At 39.2% G+C, this 24,649-nt stretch overlaps 1 protein-coding gene across 7 annotated transcripts in view; it reads left to right on the plus strand.

Annotated features, from left to right (window-relative positions):
* Nucleotides 1–24,649, plus strand: part of PAK3 (p21 (RAC1) activated kinase 3) — a 187,784-nt gene that overhangs the window by 139,836 nt on the left and 23,299 nt on the right. For 4 of the 7 annotated variants that reach the window (XM_058197185.1, XM_058197182.1, XM_058197186.1 and 1 more), the window contains exons 2-7: nt 4,062–4,255; nt 6,878–6,978; nt 16,224–16,377; nt 21,441–21,478; nt 23,068–23,199; nt 23,894–24,056. In XM_058197185.1, the coding sequence (XP_058053168.1) occupies nt 4,084–4,255; nt 6,878–6,978; nt 16,224–16,377; nt 21,441–21,478; nt 23,068–23,199; nt 23,894–24,056 (760 nt within the window). In that variant the 5' untranslated portion in view covers nt 4,062–4,083. Of the gene's footprint in view, nt 1–4,061; nt 4,256–6,877; nt 6,979–14,958; nt 14,998–16,223; nt 16,378–21,440; nt 21,479–23,067; nt 23,200–23,893; nt 24,057–24,649 lie in introns of those variants that run through there. The other 3 variants (XM_058197187.1, XM_058197188.1, XM_058197189.1) reach the window with 2 other exon arrangements.

Genomic DNA, 24,649 nt, shown 5'->3' on the forward strand with positions numbered 1-24,649 from the left:
ACCATCAGACTTGAAATCTTGGGTTTAGAAAACTTAGAACTCCGCTGCCTTCGACAGGATCTATGTTTAACTCATAGAATCATCTATTGCAATGTCCTTCCTGTTGAGGATTACTTCAGCTTCAATCACAACAATACAAGAGTAAAAAATAGATTTAAACTTAATGTTAACCGCTGTAATCTTGATTGCAGAAAATATGACTTCAGTAACAGAGTTTATTAATGAACACACTACCAGACTCTGTGGTATCTACTTAAAATCCCCAAAACTTTTACCAAAAACTGTCTACCGTTGACCTCACCCCATTCCTAAGAGGACTTTAAGGGGCGTGCATAAGAGCACAAATGTGCCTACCGTTCCTGTCCTACTGTTTCCTTTCATTATATCCAATTTATATAGTTATTTCATACTTATACTCTTATATATGCTTTTATATTATACAGTTACTTCATACTTATGCTTATATATACTGCTGTGACAAAATAAATAAATAAAATAAAATAAATAAAATGTTTTAGTCTCCAGGCCTTTGATTATCTTAGTTACTCTTCTCTGAACTTTTTCCAAGGTCGCAACATTTTTTTTGTAGTATGGTGGCCAAAATCGGTTGCAGTATTCCAGGTGTGGTCTTACTAGGGTTTTATAAAACGGTACTAATACTTCACATGACCTTGATTCTATACTTCTGTTTATACAACCCAGGTTTGCATTCACTATTTTGGCTGCCGCCGCACACTGCTGACTTATATTCAAATGATTATCCACTAGGACTCCAAGGTTCCTCTCACAGTTACTGTTTTTGGCCAAGTCTCGCCTAATCTGGTACTTAACATAACATAACAACAGAGTTGGAAGGGACCTTGGAGGCCTTCTAGTCCAACCCCCTGCCTAGGCAGGAACCCTACACCATCTCAGTCAGATGGTTATCCAACATTTTCTTAAAAATTTCCAGTGTTGGAGCATTCACAACTTCTGCAGGCAAGTCGTTCCACTTATTAATTGTTCTAACTGTCAGGAAATTTCTCCTTAGTTCTAAGTTGCTTCTTTCTTTGATCAGTTTCCACCCATTGCTTCTTGTTCTACCCTCAGGTGCTTTGGAGAACAGCCCAACTCCCTCTTCTTTGTGGCAACCCCTGAATACAAACGTATACATTTGATTTTTTTCCTACCTAAATGTAAAACTTTTTTTCCTCCACATTGAAATTCATTTTGTTGGACAGGGCCCATTGTTCAAGTTTGTCAAGATCTTTTTAGATCTTGAGTTTGTCTTCAGGGCTGTTGGCTATTCCTGCAAGTTTAATGTCATCTGCAAATTTGATGAGTTCCCATTCTATTCCCTCATCTAAGTCATTTATGAAGATAATGAAGAGTAAAAAGAGTTAAGGCCACAAGTCTTAAAGTTGCCGAAGTTAGACACCCGTGGTCTATATGTTTGTTTGGAGGCACACCCATCTGCCCAAGAACATCTGGATAGATTAGAGGCTGGTGGGAAATACTCTCTCCAGTTTACTTCCTGGATCACAGCTCTATTTTATCTGACTTCACCTAACTGAGCAGCAATTTTGTGAGAGCACCTGTAGGTTGATTTTAGCATTTCAGGATTACTCATCAGACACATTGGGATTATTGAAATATACCTGTCCTTGCAAGAAGACCTCACATAATCTGGAAGTCTTGCAGTTTTGTGAAAGGTAAGGCCCATTGAAGAGCTTTCATGGGAAAAGAATGCAGAGAATTGAAGTCCAGAAGCATCTGAGGGGAAACGATTGTCCCAATCCATGTCTTAACATCTGGTCATCTAATATCTAGTATCATTGATGGATTCCCCTCCTGTTTCTTTGTGGGAAACAGGCAATAGAACATAAATACAACAGATTCCATCCCTGTTATTCTATGTTTTATTCCTGGCTTTCAAGGCATGATTTTTCTGCATAGCAGTTATCCAAAACGAATAGTGGCAAATATCACAAACTGGTCAAATGGTTGTTTCCATCTGATCTATCTACAATCCACAACATCAGGAACACCATTAGCAAGCTTCAACAGAAGTATTTCCCTTCCGTGCTTGGTAGCTACATGAATTTAGTCCATCAACTTGTCAGAGAACATTCCCAAAAGATGCTCCTTGTGGAAGGGAGGTCTTTTCTTTAATTATCCAGATTTTCCTCCAGATAAAAAGTTTGCTATTTACTCCATATGAGACCATTAATTAATTAATTTATTTTATTATTATTTAAGCACACTACAATTGCTGTTCTTTGACTTCCCATCTCTTACCTCTCTTGGTTTAAATGACTTCTTTGTTCATTCAGATCTGTTTTGTTATATACCATATGGGGAAGAAAGAATCAACACTCATTTGAAACATTTCTCCAAGCTGCAGAAAGTTCTGAATGGAGTTGTTGAGTTGCGTGCCTACACCTATATGAATTCACCTCAAAGAATTGCATGAATATAAGTGACCAGTTCTTATTGCTAATCTTGATTTGGGCACTTTGCTTCAATAAATTCCCTTGTCTCTTTATTCCCACCTGTTCTTTGATTAGCTCCAGAGTTTCAAATTACTGCAGCCCTTGGTTTAATTAAAATCCAGTTGAGATTCATTTAACGTGTTTGTGAAAGGGTTTCACTGCAAGCCGACAGTTGTGATGTCTGGGTCAGTGGCACACTGCAAAGAAGTAGAAACATTATGTTGCGGAGGAAAAAAAGATTGAAAATAGAATCCAGCAAGGTTGTTATGTAGTGACCCAACCTTTTTCTCAACCAGGGAAAATATTCTGAAGTCCCAGTTTCTGTGAGGTCTTCTCTGGCCAATGCCAAGCAGTTGAATTTCCCATAATGCCACCATGCTGCTCTGGGGCAGTTTGAGAAATTAAGATGGCATCTGATGCAGCTTTGTGGTACCATAGAACTTTTGTCCCTTGCTACTTGTAGTCCAAGATATCAAACTATGAGTTTGTAATAGCTAATACAATAGTTGGATTGTTAGTAGCACAACCTTAAGCCTACCTGGAAGGACAAAACAGAATATCAGAACAACGGAGGTGCAAGGGACCTTGGAGGTCTCCTAGTCCAGCCCCCTACTCAAGTAGGAGACCCTATACCCGTGATGGTGAACCTATGGCACGCGTGTCAGAGGTGGCCTGGGGTAGGTTCTACTTACCTTTACTACCTGTTTGCAATGGGACCGCGTGTGCATGCTTCTGTGCATGCATAGATGACGTTGTGGTGGGTGGGCGGAGCCTCCCACCAGTTTTACTACCGGTTCTATAGAACTGGACCGAATCAGGAGCAACCCACCACTGGGTAGCATGCAGAGCCCTCTCTGATGGCACGTGAGCCATCCCCCCACTTCAGCTCCGTTGCGCATGCGCACATGCCTCCCACCAGCCAGCTAATCTTCAGGTCTCTGCCACGCATATGCAGGGTGAGTGTGGAGAGTCTGCACGCACATGTGCAGGGGTCGGGGCACATGCAGAAGGGTGCACATATGTGCAAGGGCTGCACATGCAGGCACGAGGGGGCGGGGCGCATGTGCAGAGGCAGGGCACATGCACGGGGCCTGCACACACATTGCATTTTGGGGATTTGGGGATGCACATGTGCGCATTCGTGTGCATGTGTGCATGTTTGGGCACTTGGTCCGGAAAAGGTTACCCATCACTGCCCTATACCATTTCAAACAAATGGCTGTCCAATCTTTTTTTAAAAGCATCCAGTGATGGAGCATTCACAACTTCTGAAGGCAAACTGTTCTACTGGTTAATTGTTCTCACTGTCAGGAAATTTCTCCTTAGTTCTAGGTTGCTTCTCTCCTTGATTATTCTCCATCCATTGCTTCTTCTCCTGCCTTCAGATGCTTTGGGAAATAGGTTGACCCCCCCTCTTTGTGGCAGACCCTCAAATATTGGAACACTGCTGTCATGTCACTCCTAGTCCTTTTCTCAAGACATACTAAATCATTACTCTAACATCTCTGGTTTGTTTCAGCTTTGCTATTTTTTGTAACCACCATTCATTCACTTCTCTCTTCTCCTTTCCTCCCTTTCTTTGCTTGCCAGGAAGCTGTGAGAATTGCTGAAGATGTCTGAAAGCCTGGATACTGAAGAAAAACCTCCTGCACCTCCTTTGAGAATGAACAGTAACAATCGAGATTCTTCAGCCCTAAACCACAGTTCCAAACCGCTTCCCATGGCTCCCGAAGAGAAGAATAGGAAAGCTCGCCTGCGCTCCATCTTCCCTGGAGGAGATAAAAGTAACGTATTGGCCTAGCAAAAGACTCCTGGCCTCTATTTTCCTCAGGCTTGATTTTCTGCAGGGTGGTCCGGGGAGGGCAAAATTGTCAAGATAGTGGCTGCCACCGTGTCTTTGGAACTGTGCCTCATTTTTACTTGTGCCATTCATGTGTTGCATGTTAAAAGGGACAGGGGTTTGATTTTGTAGGTGCAATGGCCATCTTCATTTTTGTGACTCCCCCCAACATCTGGCTAGACTCATAAAAATTACTTCAACCATGCTCTGTTTATTTTAATTGCTTTGAATATATAATAAATGGCATTTAGTATATAGCAAATCATTTGGAGCAGGGATGGGCCACAGGAACTGGGACTGTTCCGATTGACCTCAAGCATGTCAGACACGGACAGGCAAAGGGCCACCTGGGGCCTGGGGCTGTAAGTCTGATTTATAGCAAACAGCTTCATAAGTCATACTTAGCTATTTTTTGCTGAACCAACCTTTATGGAATAAGCCATAGTTTGATAGGTTGAGACCCCCTCTGGGCCATGAACCAATTCTGAAAAATTACAAGGTAGCATGCTCAAACTTTATAACTGAGTGAATTGCTTATTTATTTATTTTTTTAATTTACATTTATATCCCGCCCTTCTCCGAAGACTCAGGGCGGCTTACAGTGTATAAGGCAATAGTCTCATTCTATTTGTATATTTACAAAGTCAACTTATTGCCCCCCCCAACAATCTGGGTCCTCATTTTACCTACCTTATAAAGGATGGAAGGCTGAGTCAACCTTGGGCCGGGCTTGAACCTGCAGTAATTGCAGGCTGCTGTGTTCTAATAACAGGCTCCTTACAGCCTGAGCTATTACGGCCCTTATGAATTAAGAAATTTAATTGGACTGTCAGTTCATCTCAGAATTATCTATTTTGATTAGGACACGTTCTCTGGAGCTGGGTCCCTCAATCACCTGTTCCTTCCAGTGTTAAATTGTGAATGTAGGCTTCTCCTTCTCCTTCTCCTTTTCCTTCTCTTCATCCTTCTCCTCATCTTCCTCTTTCTCCTCTTCTTCCTCCTCCTTCCTCTTCCCCCATCTCACAACTTAGCAGAGGATGTGCACCCACATTCTGAGCATTTGGAAAGTTTCTTAAAAGTGCATCAGTTGGAGCATCAGCACTTTTCAGTTACTTATTTTTAACTCTAGGATGAGGTACGTGTCACATGGAATTCCAAAATAATCTCTCTCTGTCTCGGTCGGCAGTTTAATTGAGTGACATCTTGGTGTTTAAGCTTGCTATGTCTTCCCATTATAATTCCTTTCCTCTTAAGTGCAGGATGTGATGTTGGCTAAAAAAATAAAAAAAAATGCCATTCCTTAGACAGAGAGGTTAAATATAGACTTTCTGATCCATCTTTAATTCTTGGGTTAAATGAATTTTTCAATGAAGATATTACTTATGCATTAAGATGAGATTTTTTAATTGATCTATGCTGACTTTCCTTGTTGGCATCTCAACCTTTATGAGACCTTGGCATATCTATAAAGAGGAACAATAGCCAGTTTCTTCTGAGATTTTTTAAAATAAACATTTCTCCATATTTTTTTCATAATGTCATATATTTCTTCATGTCTATCTCCATAATTACTCCAGAACATAATTTCTGTCACTATGTTTAAGTGCTATTTTGATTTCCCTGTGGATGCTCCTGTACAGAACATGGGGCTCATAAAGAGGAACCAAATCTCTTGTATAGACAACTCCAGTCATCCGGGATTAAGCCAAGATTTTATGCATAATCTTTGAAGATTAAATGATAGCACCTGGCTTCACACATCGTGCCATAATTGATGGATTCCATATCAGGATCATGAACAAACTATGGTTTAATGTCATGTGTGATCCAGGTTCTGGGAAAACTCATTGAGATGGTGCTGTTAGGGTGGTATTTCCATTCAGGGGTTCTTGGTGTTCTCTGAGCTTGGTTGTTTTCTTGAAGATGTTTCATTACCTAAACTAGGTAACATCAACAGTGCTACAAGGAGAGCAAACCTCATTCCCTTCTAGCACTGATGATGTTACCATGTTATGGTTAATGAAACATCTGCGAGAAAACAACCAAGTCAGAGCACATCAAGGACCCCACAATCCTCCTCCCCCTCCTCCTGTTCTTTCTTTTTCTCCTTCTCTCCACAATATACCCACTCCCTTCTGGAACTGATGATGTTATCTTGTTTGGGTAATGAAACATCTGCAAGAAAACAACCAAGCAGTCCTCCTCCTCCTCCTCCTCTCCACAATGCCCACTCCCCTTTAGCACTGATAATGCTACCTAGTTTGAGTAATAAAATGTCTGCAAGAAAACAACCAGGTTCAGAGACCACCGAGGACCCCTGATTTCAAGCCTGAGCTACAAAAATTGATTGGTATTTCCATTCAGTTAAGCGGCAAAGCAGAAAATGCTTCAAAATCTGATGAATGCATAAAGCTCCTTAGGTTGTATTTGCCAAGGATCCTTTCGAATCCAATTTTATTTTATTCTTCCTGCCCTTCTATTTCTTGCTTTGAATAAACCAGACAGGAAAATCGATGAACAAATGACTACACAGAAATATAAATGGTTGTTAACGTTTTGCCCCCAGCCAATAAGAAGAAAGAAAAGGAACGTCCTGAAATTTCTCTCCCTTCAGACTTCGAGCACACAATCCATGTTGGCTTTGATGCCGTCACTGGGGAATTCACAGTAAGTCTTCTCTTCCTTGTCTGCCTACCTTCTACACCCTTTCCTTTCCCAGTCATTAGTCCTGTAACGGTACAGGTAGTCATTGACTTGCAACAGTTCATTTAGCGACCATCCAAAGTTACGACGATACTGAAAAAAGGACATGACCATTTTTCACGCTTACGACCGTTGCAGCATCCCTATGGTCACGTGATCAAAAGTCAGCCGCTTGGCAATTGGCACGTATTAATGACGGTTGCATTGTCCCAGGATCATGTGATCCCCTTTTGCGAACCTTCTGACAAGCAAAGTCAATGGAGGAAGCCAGATTCAGTTAACAACCATGTTGCTAACTTAACAACTGCAGTGATTCACTTAACAAATATGGCAAGAAAGGTCATAAAATGGGGAAAAAACTCACGTAACAAGTGTCTCGCTTAGCAACAGGAATATTGGGCTCAGTTGTGGTCATAAGTTGAGGACTACCTGTATTTCTTGAATGCAGAAATGGATGTGAGAATAGAGGTAGTGCTAACCCCCTGCTCGGTATTAAATAGAATAAGTACACACATGGGGTTTGTGTCACAGTTATGTTCAATGCACACTGAGTCTGCCTTTCAGATAACAGCTACACATGACTTCATCATGAACCATAATGGAGGACAATGTCGAAACCTATCTAGGCATATGTATCTGAAGACTTTATTGTAACCCATTGTAAGTCATTTCCCTCCCCAAAGGAGGGAAGGCTATGAGCTACGAATAATTATAGAAAAAGATCTAAATATACTCTTATTAATCCAGCTCATAGGATACCTGAGGAACTTACACTTGATATTGAACATCAAACTGTGACCATCCAGATATCACTTGACCTACATGTCAAATATTGATCAGGGAACAAGTCCAAATGAAAAGAGAGACTGGGAGTTATGGTTTTCTGGCATATGGTCATAACACTAGCCATTGCTGAATTTGTTATTGTTTAGGCCAGTGTTTCAACCTTGGCCATTTTAAGATGGGTGGACTTCAACTCCCAGAATTCCCCACCAGCCATACTGTTTTCTTTTAGGGTGGTTTTTTTTCAGTACCCCTGGATATCGCATTCCAAGGAACTCCTGGTGTCTCCCAACTGCATCCCATCCAGGCCTGAAGCTGCTAATATTAGAGCAAATGATCATCAGTCGAGGGCTACCTGTATATGTGGCCCAGAGATGGTATTCAGCAGGTTCTGACCAGTTCTGGAGAACCGGTAGCGGAATTTTGAGTAGTTCGGAGAACCGGTAAATCCCACCTCTGATTGGCACCGCCCCCATCTAATCTCTGCCTCCTGAGTTTCAGCTGATCAGGAGGAAATGGGGATTTTGCAGTAACCTTCCCCTGAAGTGGGGTGGGAATGGAGATTTTACTGTATTCTTCCCCTGCCATGCCACCAAGCCATGTCACGCCCACCAAGCCACGCCCACCAAGCCATGTCACGCCCACCAAGCCACGCCCACAGAACCGGTAGTAATTTTTTTTATTGAAAAAGTTTTAACAAGGTAGTAAAATTTTTTGAATCCCACCACTGATGTGACCCAAACCTGAAATACACATCTTTAGACTTAGTTAGAGATTATCACAGCCAGCTGTTCTTGTACAGAACATTCTCTGTTCACAAACAGAATTTTGCACATTCTAAGTTACTTTCTTGCTGCTGGTTTAATCAATCGTGTTTCCCCCTACTGTGGGGCATAGTTATTTATTTATTTGTATCATTATTTCATTATCTTTATAAGTAACTCAAGACGGCAAACATATCCACCACCCCTTCCTCCTCCTATTTTCCCCACAACAATAACCCTGTGAGGTAAATTGGGCTGAGAGAGAGGAATTGGCCCAAAGTCACCCAACCAGCTTTCATGGCTAAAGAAAGACTGGAACTCAAGGTCTCTCAATTTCTAGCCTTGTTCCTTAATCACTAGGCCAGACTGTCTCCTTGACTTTCCTTCTTTGAATCATTCCCAAGGAAAGACATTAGGCTGTTCAGGCTGGGGAAAGTCGGTGGAAGAATGTGTCACAGAAAACAAAACAGCCATACTGTCTTGTTGGTTTGTTGATTTGCAATTTTTTTTCTCCATCAAAGTCTCGAGAAATCCATTTCGATTCAGCCTCTTCTACATTAAGTGACAGAAGTCTTAATGTCTGATGATGGACAGATCAGGAACTCCATGCACATCTGGAGTACCACACATTATCCTTCTTTGCTTAGCACCACTGGGAAACAAATTAAATGATTTCTCAAGACAAAAGAGTTTAAGAAACAGGAGGTGGAAGCCTTTTACAGTGCCCTGGAAGGGAGATTTTTAAAAAGAAAAAGGGGGTTTCAGTGAAAAATTCAATTTTGGAGAGAATAATTCTGAAAAAGATTGGTTGTTCTATCAGGAACTGTTAGTTAACAGAATTGCCTGTAAATCATTAAGATCATTAAAGAATAGAATAGAATAGAATAGAATAGAATAGAATAGAATAGAATAGAATAGAATAGAATAGAATAGAATAGAATTTTTATTGGCAAAGTGTTATTGGACACACAAGGAATTTGTCTTGGTGCATACGCTCTCAGTGTACATAAAAGAAAAGATACCTGGTGCATACACTCTCAGTGTACATAAAAGAAAAGATAAGTTCATCAAGGTACAACATTTACAACACAGAGAGAGCCAACCTAGAATTAAGGAAAACATTCCTGACAATGAGAACAATTAATCAGTGGAATGGCTTGCCTCTAGAAGGTTGTGCATGCTCTATCAGTGGAGGTTTTGAAGAAGATAGACAATTTTTCTGAGATGGTATAAGGTCTCCTGCCTTGAGCAGGGCGTTGAACTAGATCACCTCTGAGATCCCTTCCAGCCCTAGGAGTTTATGATTCTAAGATTGTTAGAATCTAAATATAGAAAATATTTGCAGATCCCTCGCATCCTGGACATAAACTGTTTCAACTCCTACCCTCAAAACGACGCTATAGAGCACTGCACACCAGAACAACTAGACACAAGAACAGTTTTTTCCCGAAGGCCATCACTCTGCTAAACAAATAATTCCCTCAACACTGTCAGACTATTTACTGAATCTGCACTACTATTAATCGTTTTATAGTTCCCATCACCAATCTCTTTCCACTTATGACTGTATGACTATAACTTGTTGCTGGCAATCCTTATGATTTACATTGATATATTGATCATCAATTGTGTTGTAAATGTTGTACCTTGATGAACGTATCTTTTCTTTTATGTACACTGAGAGCATATGCACCAAGACAAATTCCTTGTGTGTCCAATCACACTTGGCCAATAAAAATTCTATTCTATTCTATTCTATTGTTGTTTATAGGGGCCAATTTCTACAGCAAGGAAGGGATTACTGGAGTATCCTTAAAATTACCAGATAATTTATTCTTTTATGACCCCGGAGCTCCTACTTCCATAATCCCATAATTGTTTCTAGAATTTAGATATTGCTGGATTACCTTGCAAACTTATTGACTAAGCAGGTTCCAAATTCAGTGTTGAGTATTTTAAATCAAGACCATGTTATGACTTTTATGAGCCTTTAGCATCTTTGTTTTCATGGGATCCTCTCTCCATTAAAAAACATATTAATCAAATTTATATAGACATTTATTACACTGAAAGCACCTGTGGACAGTGCATAACAATAGATTTTTAAAACAGCAAATACAAATATAAAAGACTGTAATGAAAAATACCCTGTAAATCTAAAATACAATCAAAGTGAAGATGTAGGAGAAGAGTAGGAGGAACTCTGAGGCAAAGTTAAGTGTATCATCAGCTTAGAATCATTATGTTGCCATAAATGGTCCATGTCCAACCACTCTTGAATTTTATTGAACCTTTTCTGGTGCCAATTTAGTAGTGAACTTTAGTTGATTGGATTCCTGTGTATAGGCTTGAGCAATAAATCTTCTGAACGGCATATAATCAAGTCTCTGAATCTATGAGAGACTCATGCCTGGCCACACAACCAGGTTTTGAAGGCCTTTTGGAATGTCAAAATCAATCTAATTGGTGGGGGGGGAGAATATTCTGGTCACAATTTTTAAAAATTTGTTTTATTATATAAAATACAAAGGTAAGAAAGATAAAAATAGGAAATTATAAGGGAAGGAAAAAGAGCGGGGAAAGGAGGGTGTGAGATACAAGGGGAAAAAAAGGCATTGACTTCCGACTCTTCTTAGCACAGTACAAGATAAAAACATTCCAACCTCTTTGCTTTTACACATGTGTATGTGTGTGTATAAGTATATATATGTGTGTGTGTGTTTAAGATTACACATTATATATTTATAACTAGCCTTTTCTATAATGACAGATTTTTCTGATCAACAAAACTAAAGTCAAAGTTACATTTTTTTCATCACAAGCACAAAATTCAGAAGTGATATCCAAATGAGAAGATATTTTCCTCTTTAAATAAAATAAACAATTTAACCATTCTTGTTTTATCTTCCTTGTTATGGAAATAGTATGTATTTCTATTTGTACCTAATAATCTTGGTGAACTGTCACCATTTTCATTAACAAGATTCATTGTATTCTTTCAAATTCTTTGACCTTACTGAAGAAAAAAAAACCTTTTTTCACCTTTTTTTTTAAAGTACTAAACTTTTTTTAAAACACTTTTTTTAAGTCAAAATTTTCTAATGCATCTTTTTCTTTGACTTCTTACTATACAAGCTTTAAACTTCAGTATTAAATTTAGATCCCTCCCTCCTAACTACTCTTATAGAATAATATTTTTTTCTTTTATAAACAACCTTTTTAACACACAATTTTCTTTAGACTGGAACATCATTTTTCAAACTCTCTTAATACAGGTAGTCTCAAATACATTTTCAATAACATATAATATATATAAATATTACATTTTCAAATTTTGGATTAAACCTTTCTTTCAGTTACACATATCAAACAAAGAAAAATCCATCTTAATTCCAGTTAACTCATTAAATTTGTCACTCCTTCCAGCTTATCTTCATGGAGTAATTTTTTTTTCTCCTCTGGAAGTTTTACCAATGGGTTATAGGCCTTCCTTTTTATCACAAAATCCTCAACCTTGTTAATGTTCTTAAAGAAAAAGTCACAAATTTGTCTTTTTTCTTGACGCTCTTCTTTCAGTTGTGTTGAGAAGTATATATTTAAACCATATTAGTAAAAGTTAATATCAGGTTCTTCCAAAACTGCAATGAACTCCTCTGCATTTTCAGCTACTTGTGAAGTTGCCTCAGTAGTTTGGTAACATTCTCTACATGTTTGCATCTTAAAAGTAATTTGAGAGGATTTTTTATCATCCTTGAAGCACAGCTGATCAACAAATTGGCAGATTTTATTTAGAGACCTTTCAAATATATCCCTAATACTTTGGGGGGAAGAATATTCTATAAGACTGGCATCACAGCAGAGAAAGCATATCTCTGACCCACCAAAGTAGCTCATGGCCAATGGTAGCCACAGCAGACCCCCCCTTGCAAGATCTGATGGAGCAGGGTGATATAATATTAAAAGAGATTAACACTGCTATTAAAAATAGTACTATTAAAAGCTATCCTTCCTATGCTTTTTAATATTTTCATTGAAGACATTATATATATATTATTTTGTAATAATAATTAGTTCTTACCAATTGGCTAGGATGCCTTTTGCATATCACCAAATTTACTAAATTTTAGCATTCACAATGGACGATACATTGCAAATATTTGATGATGTTTCCATATTGTATGTGTCTTGTCTGTTTTTATTAAAAGACATGGAAATAAATAAATAACTTCATTTTTATACCTTCTGATTTAAAAAAAAACATTTTTGTGGGTCTGACCAAGGCACTATGATCATTGTGCTAAATGAATTTTTTGGTAGGACTGATCTGATTGCAGCAAGGATTCTTCTGGCCTTTTGGCAAAAAAATATCTTTCCTGTGTTTCCTATTCTTTGTCTTAAGTTAATATTCTAAATCTGTGCAAATGTTCCTCCTTCGTTTCAGAGGATAGCCATCATTCTGTCTGTGTTAAGCATCATGAGTTGTGTGCAATGTTCTCAGGGATTTTTTGTTTATTTCTTTTTCTTTTTTTCTTTCTTTTTTTGACACTCAGGCCCAATCACTGCCCTGGCTGAATTGCTTGCATTGCTCATAGCTCCATTCAAAAATCATAACTGGGGACACTTGCTCTGAAGTTTGGCTTTCGATCATGAACATCAGGTGGCATGAGGTTGCTTGTGATTGTGCATGTCCCATTGGTGTTTCATTGTTGCTTGGCACCACTGTGAACAACAAAAATCAGGACACAAAACACTGAACAAATTGATGGAAGATGAATAGGAAAACAGCTTTTCCCAACCTTGAGCTCTTTTGCCATAATATTGTTGCCTTGACATAAAAGGATGGATTTTAAGAAGTTCTCTCTAGAATAAAAGATCAGAGAATAAAAGAGTATAATTTGGTATTAATACGGGCAAGCATTGTAAGAGAAAAGGCATATCCTGGGGACAGAGTCAAGAGAGAACTAAGCCTAGAATCGTTACATGTCCACAAACGCTCCAAGTCCAACCCCTCTTGAATTCCATTTACTCGTATCTATCTTATCTAACTCTTATTAACTCAATTTAGTGCTGACTGTCAGTTGAATATATTCTTGAGTATAAGTGTGAGCAATAAATCATCTTAATTGGAATTTAATGTGTAGTCCTGATTCTTTGTGACTGGATTTGGTAATCTGAATGACCACAAGATGTCAGTGAGCAGATAAGAGTTTTCTGTATTTATAGTGATGGTCCAGCTTTGGTAGCCTTGAAATATTCAAACACCTGTCTTATATACAGAAACACCCAGATTCAGTACTGGAATGGAAAACAGCAATCTGGAACTAATGCAATGATGTCATACTTTCTTGGACTATGGAAGGGACGTTTTTAGTGCTGGTGGGCACCTTCTGAAAGTTTAGAACACACGGGGCTCTTGCTAAATGGACTTCATGGGCACCATGAGAAGACACTTGCATGGCTTAATATATATGGAGTTTCTCCATCCTCCAGGTCATGGTTGTCCCAAAAGTGCTTTTCCAAAAGGTAACTGGACTTTCTTGGGTTTTTTTTCCTTGAAGAACTGAAGTTTGGAACAGAACTGAACTGAAGTTTGCTTGCAGAAATGAAGAAGCTTCTTGGATGAGAAGTGAGACATTTTCAAGGAAAAAAACCAAGAAAGTCCAGTTGTCTTTTGGAAACACATGGCCTTTGAGAATTGCATGGCTGATTCTTTCCCCAATTTCTCCTGCTGCCCCCTATTTTTTATTTACTAAGAATGCCCAGATAAGGCTTATAAAGATTCTAAATAAAGATGCTTTTACAGGCTGGTTCCTTTCCTTTCAGAATTAATTAATTCATATTTCTTATTTCTAAACTGCCCATCTCCCTCAGAGAAGGGCTGAGAATGCCAGGTTCTTTTTTGAAAAAAGTACTAAATGAATTTTTAAAAACCAGGCAGTGCTGATTTTAAGCACCAGGGGAGATGACATCAAGTTATGTTCCCCTATACTTTAATATAAATTTAAATTAATTCTGATTGAAGGAGTAAAAAGAAGGAATCAACCCAATCCCTCCTATTTTTGAAAATCAAGCAGTCCATAGGGCTACTTAAATGAAATAGAATGACTCTTTAGCCAGCCTCAAACCAGAAATGAAATTAGCAAGAGCCCCACAGTTCTTTCCAACTGAGAAAATTATGCTTCCAACTTCAGGCTGTGACATTTTTTCTCTGTTTTTTTCAAAATCTTCTCCCATCCCCAGTAACTTGTGAATGACCCCTTGTGTTTGCTACTTCCCTCAATTAAATAGGAAACATATTGATCCACTGAGTTCCATCTCTTTCCCACCTTCTGATTTTTCCCCCACCTTCTGATTTAACTTTCTTTTCTTTCTTTATTTACATCCATTGCAGCCAGCTCTCTGTGGCTCACAGATGTATACAGGGAAACTCTCTGAGGTGCGTCACAGGCCCAAAATAAGTGGCTTCTTTGAGATGTTTTAGTGCTGCAATCGCAGGCTTCATGTGTGTGCAGTAAAGTTTGTTGTTTGCTTTCCTCTCCACTTTCCCATCATGGACCGCCCTTCCCACCAAGCACCATCTCATCTCTCATTTTTGCAGAAAAACCTCTTAGAACAGAAATAATTGAACCCTAAACTGAATCCAGCAATGAAGAAAATGGGACTGTGGGTTGCAAAATGTCATTAAGGGCTACTGAGACAAGCCAAGGGGGGTGGCAGTGGCATAAACAAGAGGATGGCACTTACAACAACCTGCTGCTGGTGCCTTCATCACTGACATTGAAAGCAGAAAGAAATGGTTGTCGTCAGAGGGGAGGAAATCATACTGGATGTTTTGAAACATTTCTTAAACTCCCTACAAGAAGCTTGTCAAAGAGAGATCCAACCTAGAAGTAAGGAGAAATTTCCTGACAGTGAGAACAATTAATCAGTGGAATAGCTTGCCTCCTGGGGTTGTGGATGCTCCATCACTGAAAGTTTTCAAAAATAGATGGAACAATCATTTGCCCAGGATGGTGTAAGGTCTCCTATTTTGAGCAGCCCGATGATTCTCTGATAGACTGTTTTTTGGGGGGTTGGGGTTGGGGGTGCCTCTAATGTTGGTGTGCACAGCATGAGCAACGAACAAGGAAGATGTGATATGTCTCCTTTCACATCTAGGATATGGTCCCCAAAGTCCAAGCCAGGAGGTACTTCCTACCCCAGGAGGTATCTCCTACACCAGTGGATCTGCTCTTACTGTTGAAGGAAAGCGCATTTGATGTAAGCTCTACATCAAATACCCAATGTAAGGTTCCTAAAGCCCACCCTGTTTACCTCTAAATTAGTCGAGAGGGGGTATATATCAACCCTGAATTGCAGGGAGTTAATTCCATTTTTGTGCAATAATTGATTTCAGGATGAATTTCATGCACTTTTCTTTTCTTGCCACAATCATAAATTTATTTATTTTGTTTTGTTTTTTAAACTGGATCCAGGTATTAGCTCTTTGTTTTAAGAGAGGATGAGAGAATGATTGCAGCTGCTGTAAACTGTCTAGCTTTAATTGCTTACAGGCTTACAGGTAACCTGGGCTTCTTGTTAAGGAACTGTTTTAGCAAAACATCTCCCTGAGCTTGGGCAGAATCCTCTTGAGGCCTCACCTGTCTTGTTGGGCTTTTGCAGGGCATTCCTGAGCAGTGGGCCAGGCTATTACAGACTTCCAACATTACCAAACTGGAACAGAAGAAAAACCCACAAGCTGTTCTGGACGTTCTCAAATTCTACGATTCCAAAGAGACGGTCAACAATCAGAAATATATGAGTTTTACATCAGGAGGTAAGTAAGCAAAGGTCATGTGCCATCACGAGTGAGAAGAAAAGATTGCAGCTGGATGTCCATATTACTACAAAAACTTTGACCATTGAGGAGAGGCTGTCATGAGGAATATCTATCTAGTCATTAGGAGTCAACACTGACTTGAGGGCAGAAAACAACCATGGTTTAGAGATAGTCTAGCTGCGTTCATATGTTATGCTAGGAAACCTCCACCCCTCAAATGGCTAAACCCAGTGTGTGCAGTCCCTGTCTAGGAGTACAACTACCTTTTGCCAGATAAGTGATAATTTTAGTTTCCATGCATATGTGTCATATTCAAGAACTTCAGAAGACCTACGTGGCCAAAACTTTTAGTTAGGATTTATTTTACCAGTAGCCCTTGATTATGACCACAACTGGGGCCAGAATTTCCATTGCTAAGCAGGGCACTTGTTAAGTGAGTCACTTTTATGATCTTTTCTGCCAAGGTTGTTAAGAGAATCCCTGTAGATGTTAAGTCACTACTCTGTAGTTAAGCAAATCTGGCTTCCCCCATTGACTTTACTTGTTGCAAGCCAGATGAGAAGGTCACAAATGGGAATGAATGAATGAATGAATCAATTAATGAGAATAGAGTTGGAACGTTGGGGGTCTTCTAGTCCAGCCCCCTGCTCAAGCAGGAGACCCTACACCATTTCTGACAAGTGAGTGTCCAGTCTCTTCTTAAAAACCTCCAGTGATGGAGCACCCACAACTTCTGAAGGCAAGCCATTCCACTGGTTTAATTGTCCTCACTGTTAGGAAGTTTCTCCTTAATTGCAGATTGCTTCTCTCCTTGATTAGTTTCCATCCATTGTTTCTTGGATGCTTGCCCTCTGGTGCTTTGGAAAATAAGTTGACCCCCTCCTCTTTGTGGCAGCCTCTCAAATACTGGAATACTGATGTCATGTCACCCCTAGTCTTACTTTCTCTAGCTAAACCCATTCTGCAACAGTTCTTCATATGTTTTAGTCTCCAGGCCTTTAATCACCTTAGTTGCTCTTTTTTGCACTTTTTCCCAAAGTCTCAACATCTTTTTTGTAATGTGGTGATCAAAACTGGATGCAATATTCCAGGTGTGGCCTTACTAAGGCTTTATAAACTAATAAAGCTACTAATACTTCACATGATTTTGATTCTGTGCCTCTGTTTATACAACCAAAGATTGTGTTATCTTTTTTGGCTGCTGCTACACACTGCTGGCTCATATTCAAGTGATCATCCACTAGAACTTCAGGGTCCCTCTCACAGTTACTGTTTTTGGTCCAGGTTTTGCCTAACCTGTACTAGTACCTTTGGTTTTTCCTGTCCATGTGTTAAACCTTGCTTTTCTCCGCATTGAAATTCAAGTTGACTTTGTATATAATATACAAATGGATGAAGACTATTGCTTGACATAGTGTAAACCGCCCTGAGTTTTCGGAGAAGGGCGGGATATAAATGCAAATTAAAAAAAAGTTGTTGGATCACATGAGCCTGTGATGCTTCAATTGTTGTAAATACAAGCTGATTGCCAGGCACCTGAGTTTTGATCACATAGGGATGCTACAATAATCTGTGAGGACCAGTTATAAGTCACTTCTTTCAGTGGCATTGTAACTTTGAATGATTTGAACAGTTATTAAACAAGGGTTGTAAGTCTAGGATGACCTGTAAAGTCTTTTTCATAAAGCCCTGGATTTAAGGTGGACTTCTTTTCAGAAAATGTAATTAAAACTAACCATAGATTCTCTGGATTCACACATAATAATGTTAAACTAAGGAGATTATTAACCTGAGAATTGTTGGGAAGCAGACCTTCAACCTTCAGGTCCCTGGGTCTTACAGACCTCAGCTGGATGTTGCACATTTTCTGCAAATGATCTTCTCTGCCTTTTAGTAAGAATTATTTCTTCCATCCTTGAGATCCTGCTACCAGGGAAAGAGAAAAACCAGAATAAGATGTCAGAAGGAGACAAAACTGGTAGACTTGCCTACATTGGACTCTGATCAAGCCCACTTCTTTTAGTCTTGTCTACCATGAGACCCTCAGAATATTATCCCTGCACAAATGTGTGACTCAACAATGTCCACACTGGACATGTTAAAGGATTTCCGTTAGCACCTTAAATTGTGTTCTTCTCTTCAATTGCGGTATAAAGTCCAAACAGAACCATAAAATAGAATAGAATAGAATAGAATAGAATAGAATAGAATAGAATAGAATAGAATAGAATAGAATAGAATAGATTTTTTTATTGGCCAAGTGTGATTGGACACACAAGGAATTTGTCTTGGTGCATATGTTCTCAGTGTATATAAAAGAAACGATACCTTCATCAAGGTATAACACTTACAACACTTAATGATAGACATAGGGTACAAATTTAACACTTAATGATACAACACTTAATGATAGTCATAGACTACAAATAAGCAATCAGGAAACAATCAATATCAGTATAAATCATAAGGATACAAGCAACAAAGTTAGTCATAAATGGAAGGAGATGGGTGATGGGAACGATGAGAAGATTAATAGTAGTGCAGATTTAGTAAATAGTTTGACAGTGTTGAGGGAATTATTTGTTCAGCAGAGTGATGGGAAGAAACTGTCCTTGTGTCTAGTTGTTCTGGTGTGCAGTGCTCTATAGCATTGTTTTGAGGGTAGGAGTTGAAACAGTTTATGTCCAAGATGTGAGGGATCTATAAATATTTTCACAGCCCTCTTTTTGATTTGTGCAGTATACAGGTCCTCAATGGAAGGCAGGTTGGTAGCAATTGTTTTTTCTGTAGTTCTGATTATCCTCTGAAGTCTGTGTCTGTCTTGTTGGGTTGCAGAACCAAACCAGACAGTTATGGAGGTGCAGATGACAGACTCAATAAGTCCTCTGTAGAACTGGATCAGCAGCTCCTTGAGCAGTTTGAGCTTTCTGAGTTGGCACAGAAAGAACATTCTTTGTCATCCTTTTTTGATGATGTTTTTGATGTTAGCTGTCCATTTGAGATCTTGTGATATGGTAGAACCTAGAAATTTGAAGGTTTCTAATGTTGATACTGTGTTGTCTAGTATTGTGAAAGGTGGAAGTATGGAAGGGTTTCTCCTGAAGTCTACCACCATTTCTATGGTTTTGAGTGTGTTCAGTTCCAGATTGTTCCGGTTGCACCACGAGGCTAGTCGTTCAATCTCCCGTCTGTATGCGGATTCATCATTGTCTCAAATGAGACCGATCACTGCGAACTTCAGTAGTTTAACAGATGGATTGTTAGAGATGCAGTCATTGGTATACAGAGAGAAGAGAAGTGGGGAGACCACACAGCCTTGGGGGGCCCCTGTGCTAATTGTAAAGGAATCTGATGTGATTCTTCTTAGCTTCACTGCTACTTCCTGTTTGTTAGGAAGCTTGTGATCCACTTACAAGTCTGTTCCGGTACCTGTAGCTGGTTTAGTTTAGTTGGAAGAGTGTCTGGAATGATGGTATTGAATGCTGAACTAAAGTCTACAAAGTGGACCCTTGCATAGGACTTTGGAGATTCAAGATGTCATAGGATGTAGTGCAGAGCCACATTAACAGCATCATCTGTTGATCTATTTGCTCGGTATGCAAATTGCAAGGGGTCTAACAGCAGATCTGTGATGGTTTTCAAGTGGGACAGCACTAGCCTTTCAAAGGTTTTCAAAGCTACAGATGTTTCAGCAACTGGTCTGTAGTCATTCAGTTTCTTGATGGTGGGCTTCTTTGGTGCTGGGATGATAGTAGAGTGTTTGAAGCAAGAAGGAACATAGCACATCTCTAGTGATTTATTGAAGATATGAGTGAAGATGGAGGCCAATTGGTGAGCACAGACTTTTAAGCAAGAAGGCATTATCTTGTCTGGGCCTGGAATTTTTCCTGGCTTTTGTATGTGAAATAGGTCTTGCACTTCCTTTTCTGTGATCACTAGGGGTTGTGAACCCAATGGGATGGGGTCAGTTGTAGGAGGCTTGGCTGTTGTTGGTGTGTCTGAGATGGGGGTTGTGGAGATAGGTGGCTGTAGTTTCCTTTCAAATCTGCAGTAAAACACCTAACAGATGGTTATGGTTGCATCATATTCAGTGTTTTGCTATCTTTTTTTCCTCTGGTGAAATAGCTCTGAACCTCCAGTGGTTGCTTTAAAATAAAGATAGCTTGTAATTTACTAGGATCCTTGTGAGGGATTGAACACAGCAATGTCACCAGTATGGACAGGGCTGCAGAAGAAACAGAGAAAAGATGATAGACAAGAAGCATGATCAAATAAAAAGAGGGGAAGGGGTGGAGATATCAGGCCAACCTCAAGAAGATAGGTTGGTAATGGGAAGCTCTGGGATATGGGAATGAAGATGGCATGTAGTTGGGAACTATAGACTGCATAATCAGCACAATGTCTTTGGGAGAAGTTCAAATCCAGGATTGTTGATTACAAGTGGGATAAAAAATATAATCTGGGGGAGGGGAGATATAGAAATAGACATATCTCCCCCACCCGCATATGATTCTCCATATTTGCTATTTATATCTTGGTGGAGGAAATAAAAATAGCAAATTTTTATTTCCTCCACCAAATAGGAAATAAAAATAGCAAATCTGTCCTTCGGGAGATAGGGCGGTATATAAATTTGATAAATAAATAAATAAATAAATAAATAAATAAATAAATAAATAAGGAAGATTGGAGAAGCTGAGAGGATAGACCAGGGGTGTCCAACCTTGGCAACTTTAAGACCTGGCTGAGGGATTCTGGGAGTTGAAGTCCACAAGTCTTAAGGTTGCCAGGGTTGGACACCCTTTGGGATAGATAGTACTATCTTGATGGAAACAAGGAAGATTATAAGTGGAATAGCCAATGAAATAAAATGTGGTGAAAGAAGATTTAATTGACAAACTGGTCCACTGAACAAAAGCTTTCCATGCTACATCATTTTGTGGCAGAATCAACCTTCACCATGTAGGTAGACCCTGAAACCTGAAATGCTCTTCCCTCTTCATTTTTAATAACCATTTATGATCTACCAACCATGATATATTTTCTTTTGCCCATTGCAGATAAAAGTGCCCATGGCTATATTGCAGCCCATCCCTCGGTAAGTACCCTCTCTTGGTTGCTAATGAATTTCTATGTTCTGGAATTTCCTTTGTTTTCTGGCTTAATTTGCTGTATACCAGGGTAAAAATGATCCATTTCATGAAAATGTTTGTTTAAATGAGCAGAATGCACATTAGCAAGAGAATCTACCAATATATTTAGTGCAGTCAATTCTAATTTTGCATTACGTGTAAATAGTTCTGCTTTAATGCTAAATGACATTTTTCATGTTGTGTGACTTAATTTTGCCCTGCCGGCTAGACAACAAAGACCATACTGTGGCAGCAGATAAGAGAGGCATATTGCAAAGCTGCTGTGAAATAGACACATCTACAAAGCACAAATGTTTCCATAGATAGGAAATTTTTGCAAATTTGGCTACATTTTAAAAATTGATAGGTACAATGAAATATAGATTTCTCCAAACCAGGTGTGTTCCAGAATGAGAGACGCTGAGAAAGAAACAAAACTCAAGATATAAAGTCAACAGATGGGAGATGAATTTGTTAGTGGCAAATGGCATGGGATGAACAAATTCAAAACATTCTAAGAAACTTTGGGCCTAAATGAACTCTCTAATAAAATTGAGCTGAAGGTTCTGACCACAATTTCCAAGATTTGATAGCTTACTTTAATTCTTGTGTTTAAATTGTGATTAAAATTTGCATGATTCGTGGTTGTGTATAAGGGACTTGACTTCTAAATATCCCTTCCAATCCTGTTATTCTATATTCTATATATGGACTTCAACTTCCAGAATTCCCTAGCCAGCTTAGCCATTACTATAAAATAATATAGAATAACAGGGTTGGAAGAAATCCTGAAGGTCTTCTAATTCAACCTCCTGTTCGAGCAGCAGATCTTATACCATTAAGTAAGACACATGGTTGTCTAATCTCTTCCTGAACATCTTCTATATACCTAGAAATTCTCAGATTAGGAAAACTCTGAATAAAAATATCATATGGAGAGCAACGTAAAGCTGTACCTCTAAACACCTTTCCCATCCCTGCCAATAATAATCTTATCATTTGGGATCCCATTTCTCAACATTTCTACAGGCTGTAGTTTTACAGTGTTATAAGACAGGGTTCAAAAGAATTCCATGTTAAAATAAACCCATCTATACTTTGTGCCACACCATGTAGATAGCATTATACAACTTTATAGCATAGCAGGATAGAAGACTTGGGTCAGGGTTGCTCTTGTAAATCTTTGCCAGAAAAGAGTGTGATGCCTGTTTTCCTGTCTCGCTGTCAAGGCAGATAGCACATAATATCTAACAATCAATTAATGCACTAAGTTTGTTTTAAAATATACGTGTTTCTCAACCATAGCAACTTGAAGATGCTGGAGTTCATCTCCCAGAATTCCCCAGCCAGTATGCTGGCTGGAGAATTCTGGAAGTTGAAGTCCACGTATCTTCAAGTTGCCATAGTTGAGAATCACTTCATGTAATCTCAACAGCAGAGGCTTGGAATTGATGGGTAGTGGAAACATCAAGATAGGAGAAGTTAAAGAGACTAAAGGTGTTTAGTCTTGTAACTGGGCTGGAGCTTCATCAGTTTCTTCAACTCTTATCTTCAGAGCACGAAAACAGCTTCAGAGCCACCACTGGCTCCCCCAGTTTCTGAAGAAGAGGATGAAGAAGATGAAGAGGAGGAGGATGACAATGAACCACCGCCTGTGATTGCCCCACGCCCAGAACATACTAAATCAGTAAGCTCTTTTGGTTGCCATCAAAGCAGGACTGCTAAATGCTGAAGGAGGCCAGGAAGAAAAAAGCAGCAGATGCAGAATTTAGTTTTTTTTAAAAATCACAATCTTTGCTTTCTCCAGGTTTTTAGCCTATTATAGCTTGAAGGGAGGGGTAGCGTGTTGTTCTCCAGGTTCCTGACTTACTTGAGTTACCTTTTTTTAGCACAAATTTCATTTTTAAGAGTGTTTCTGAGAACCAGGATTACTTTATACAAGAAAATAGATTTGAGGCAGTTAAATGCAGAATTTCCCTTCCTTTCACAAGGCCCAGTTCAGAGGGAGACAATCACTAATACAGCAAAGAGTCCAAACTTATTTATGATATCATAAGTTTTTTTTTGGATAAAGAATGGTTTGTATCCATCCCTTGAAATTAATCTATTGACCTAAGACTTTGCAATCTTTGATTTGACAATGCCAATATTTTTTCAGTGCATGAAAAGATGGAGAGGACCTCTTGCTCTGGCATTTGGTCATAAATGGAAAAGCATTTTAGAAGTCTTGAAATCCATTCCCTGCTCGCCCAAAGGTTAAATTAAATATTTGGAAAGGAATGGAGCATTTGTGGAAGGGCAGAAGATCACTTGTTGTCATCTGCAAGACAATTCACTAAGGATTTGTTTGGGGGTCCACCAATCTCAGCTCTTTGTTTCAGATTTACACACGGTCAGTGATAGAGCCTGTCGCTTCACCAGCTTCAGTGAAAGAGTCAACAGTCCCCCAGCCTGAAAATTCAAACACAACCACTTTGTATAGAAACACAGATCGGCAACGGAAGAAATCCAAGATGACTGATGAAGAGATTCTAGAGAAATTAAGTAAGCATTTCTTTTTCTCTTGTTGTAGTCATTTGCTGACAAAATCACATAGGAGTTAGGAAAATGACAGAAAGAACGAAAACTTTGAGAAGAACAACCATGAGTACTTTTAAGGTCTTCTAATTACAGTGAGAAGTTAGATTGTCATGACATGGTACATTGCATCAGGCTAGGGTCTACCAGCTGCATTTCTCACATAATATACAGTAATAAGTATCAGGCTTACTTTTGTTGTGGGTGGCACAGTGGCTCAGTGATGAAGACACTGCAGGTTTGAGACCCAAGCACCACCCAATGGGTGAGCTCCTTTCCTTGCCCCAGCTATTGCTAACCTAGCAGTTCGAATGCATACAAATGCAAGTAGATAAATAGTTACCACTTTGTGGGAGGGTAACACTGCTTCCTGAGAACATACTGGCCACATGACTGTGAAAATGTTTATGGACAACACTGGCTCAATGGCCCCGAAGCAGAGATGAGCACCCCCCTCCCCCCAATGCCAGTAACAAGTAGCGGAGTAAAATCTGGAGGGACTTTTTTTACTTTTGGTTAAATAATTTATAATTCAGAAAAATTGTGGCTTAAACCATTGT

Source organism: Ahaetulla prasina, chromosome 11 (genome assembly GCF_028640845.1).
Source record: "Ahaetulla prasina isolate Xishuangbanna chromosome 11, ASM2864084v1, whole genome shotgun sequence".
NCBI lineage: Eukaryota > Metazoa > Chordata > Lepidosauria > Squamata > Colubridae > Ahaetulla > Ahaetulla prasina.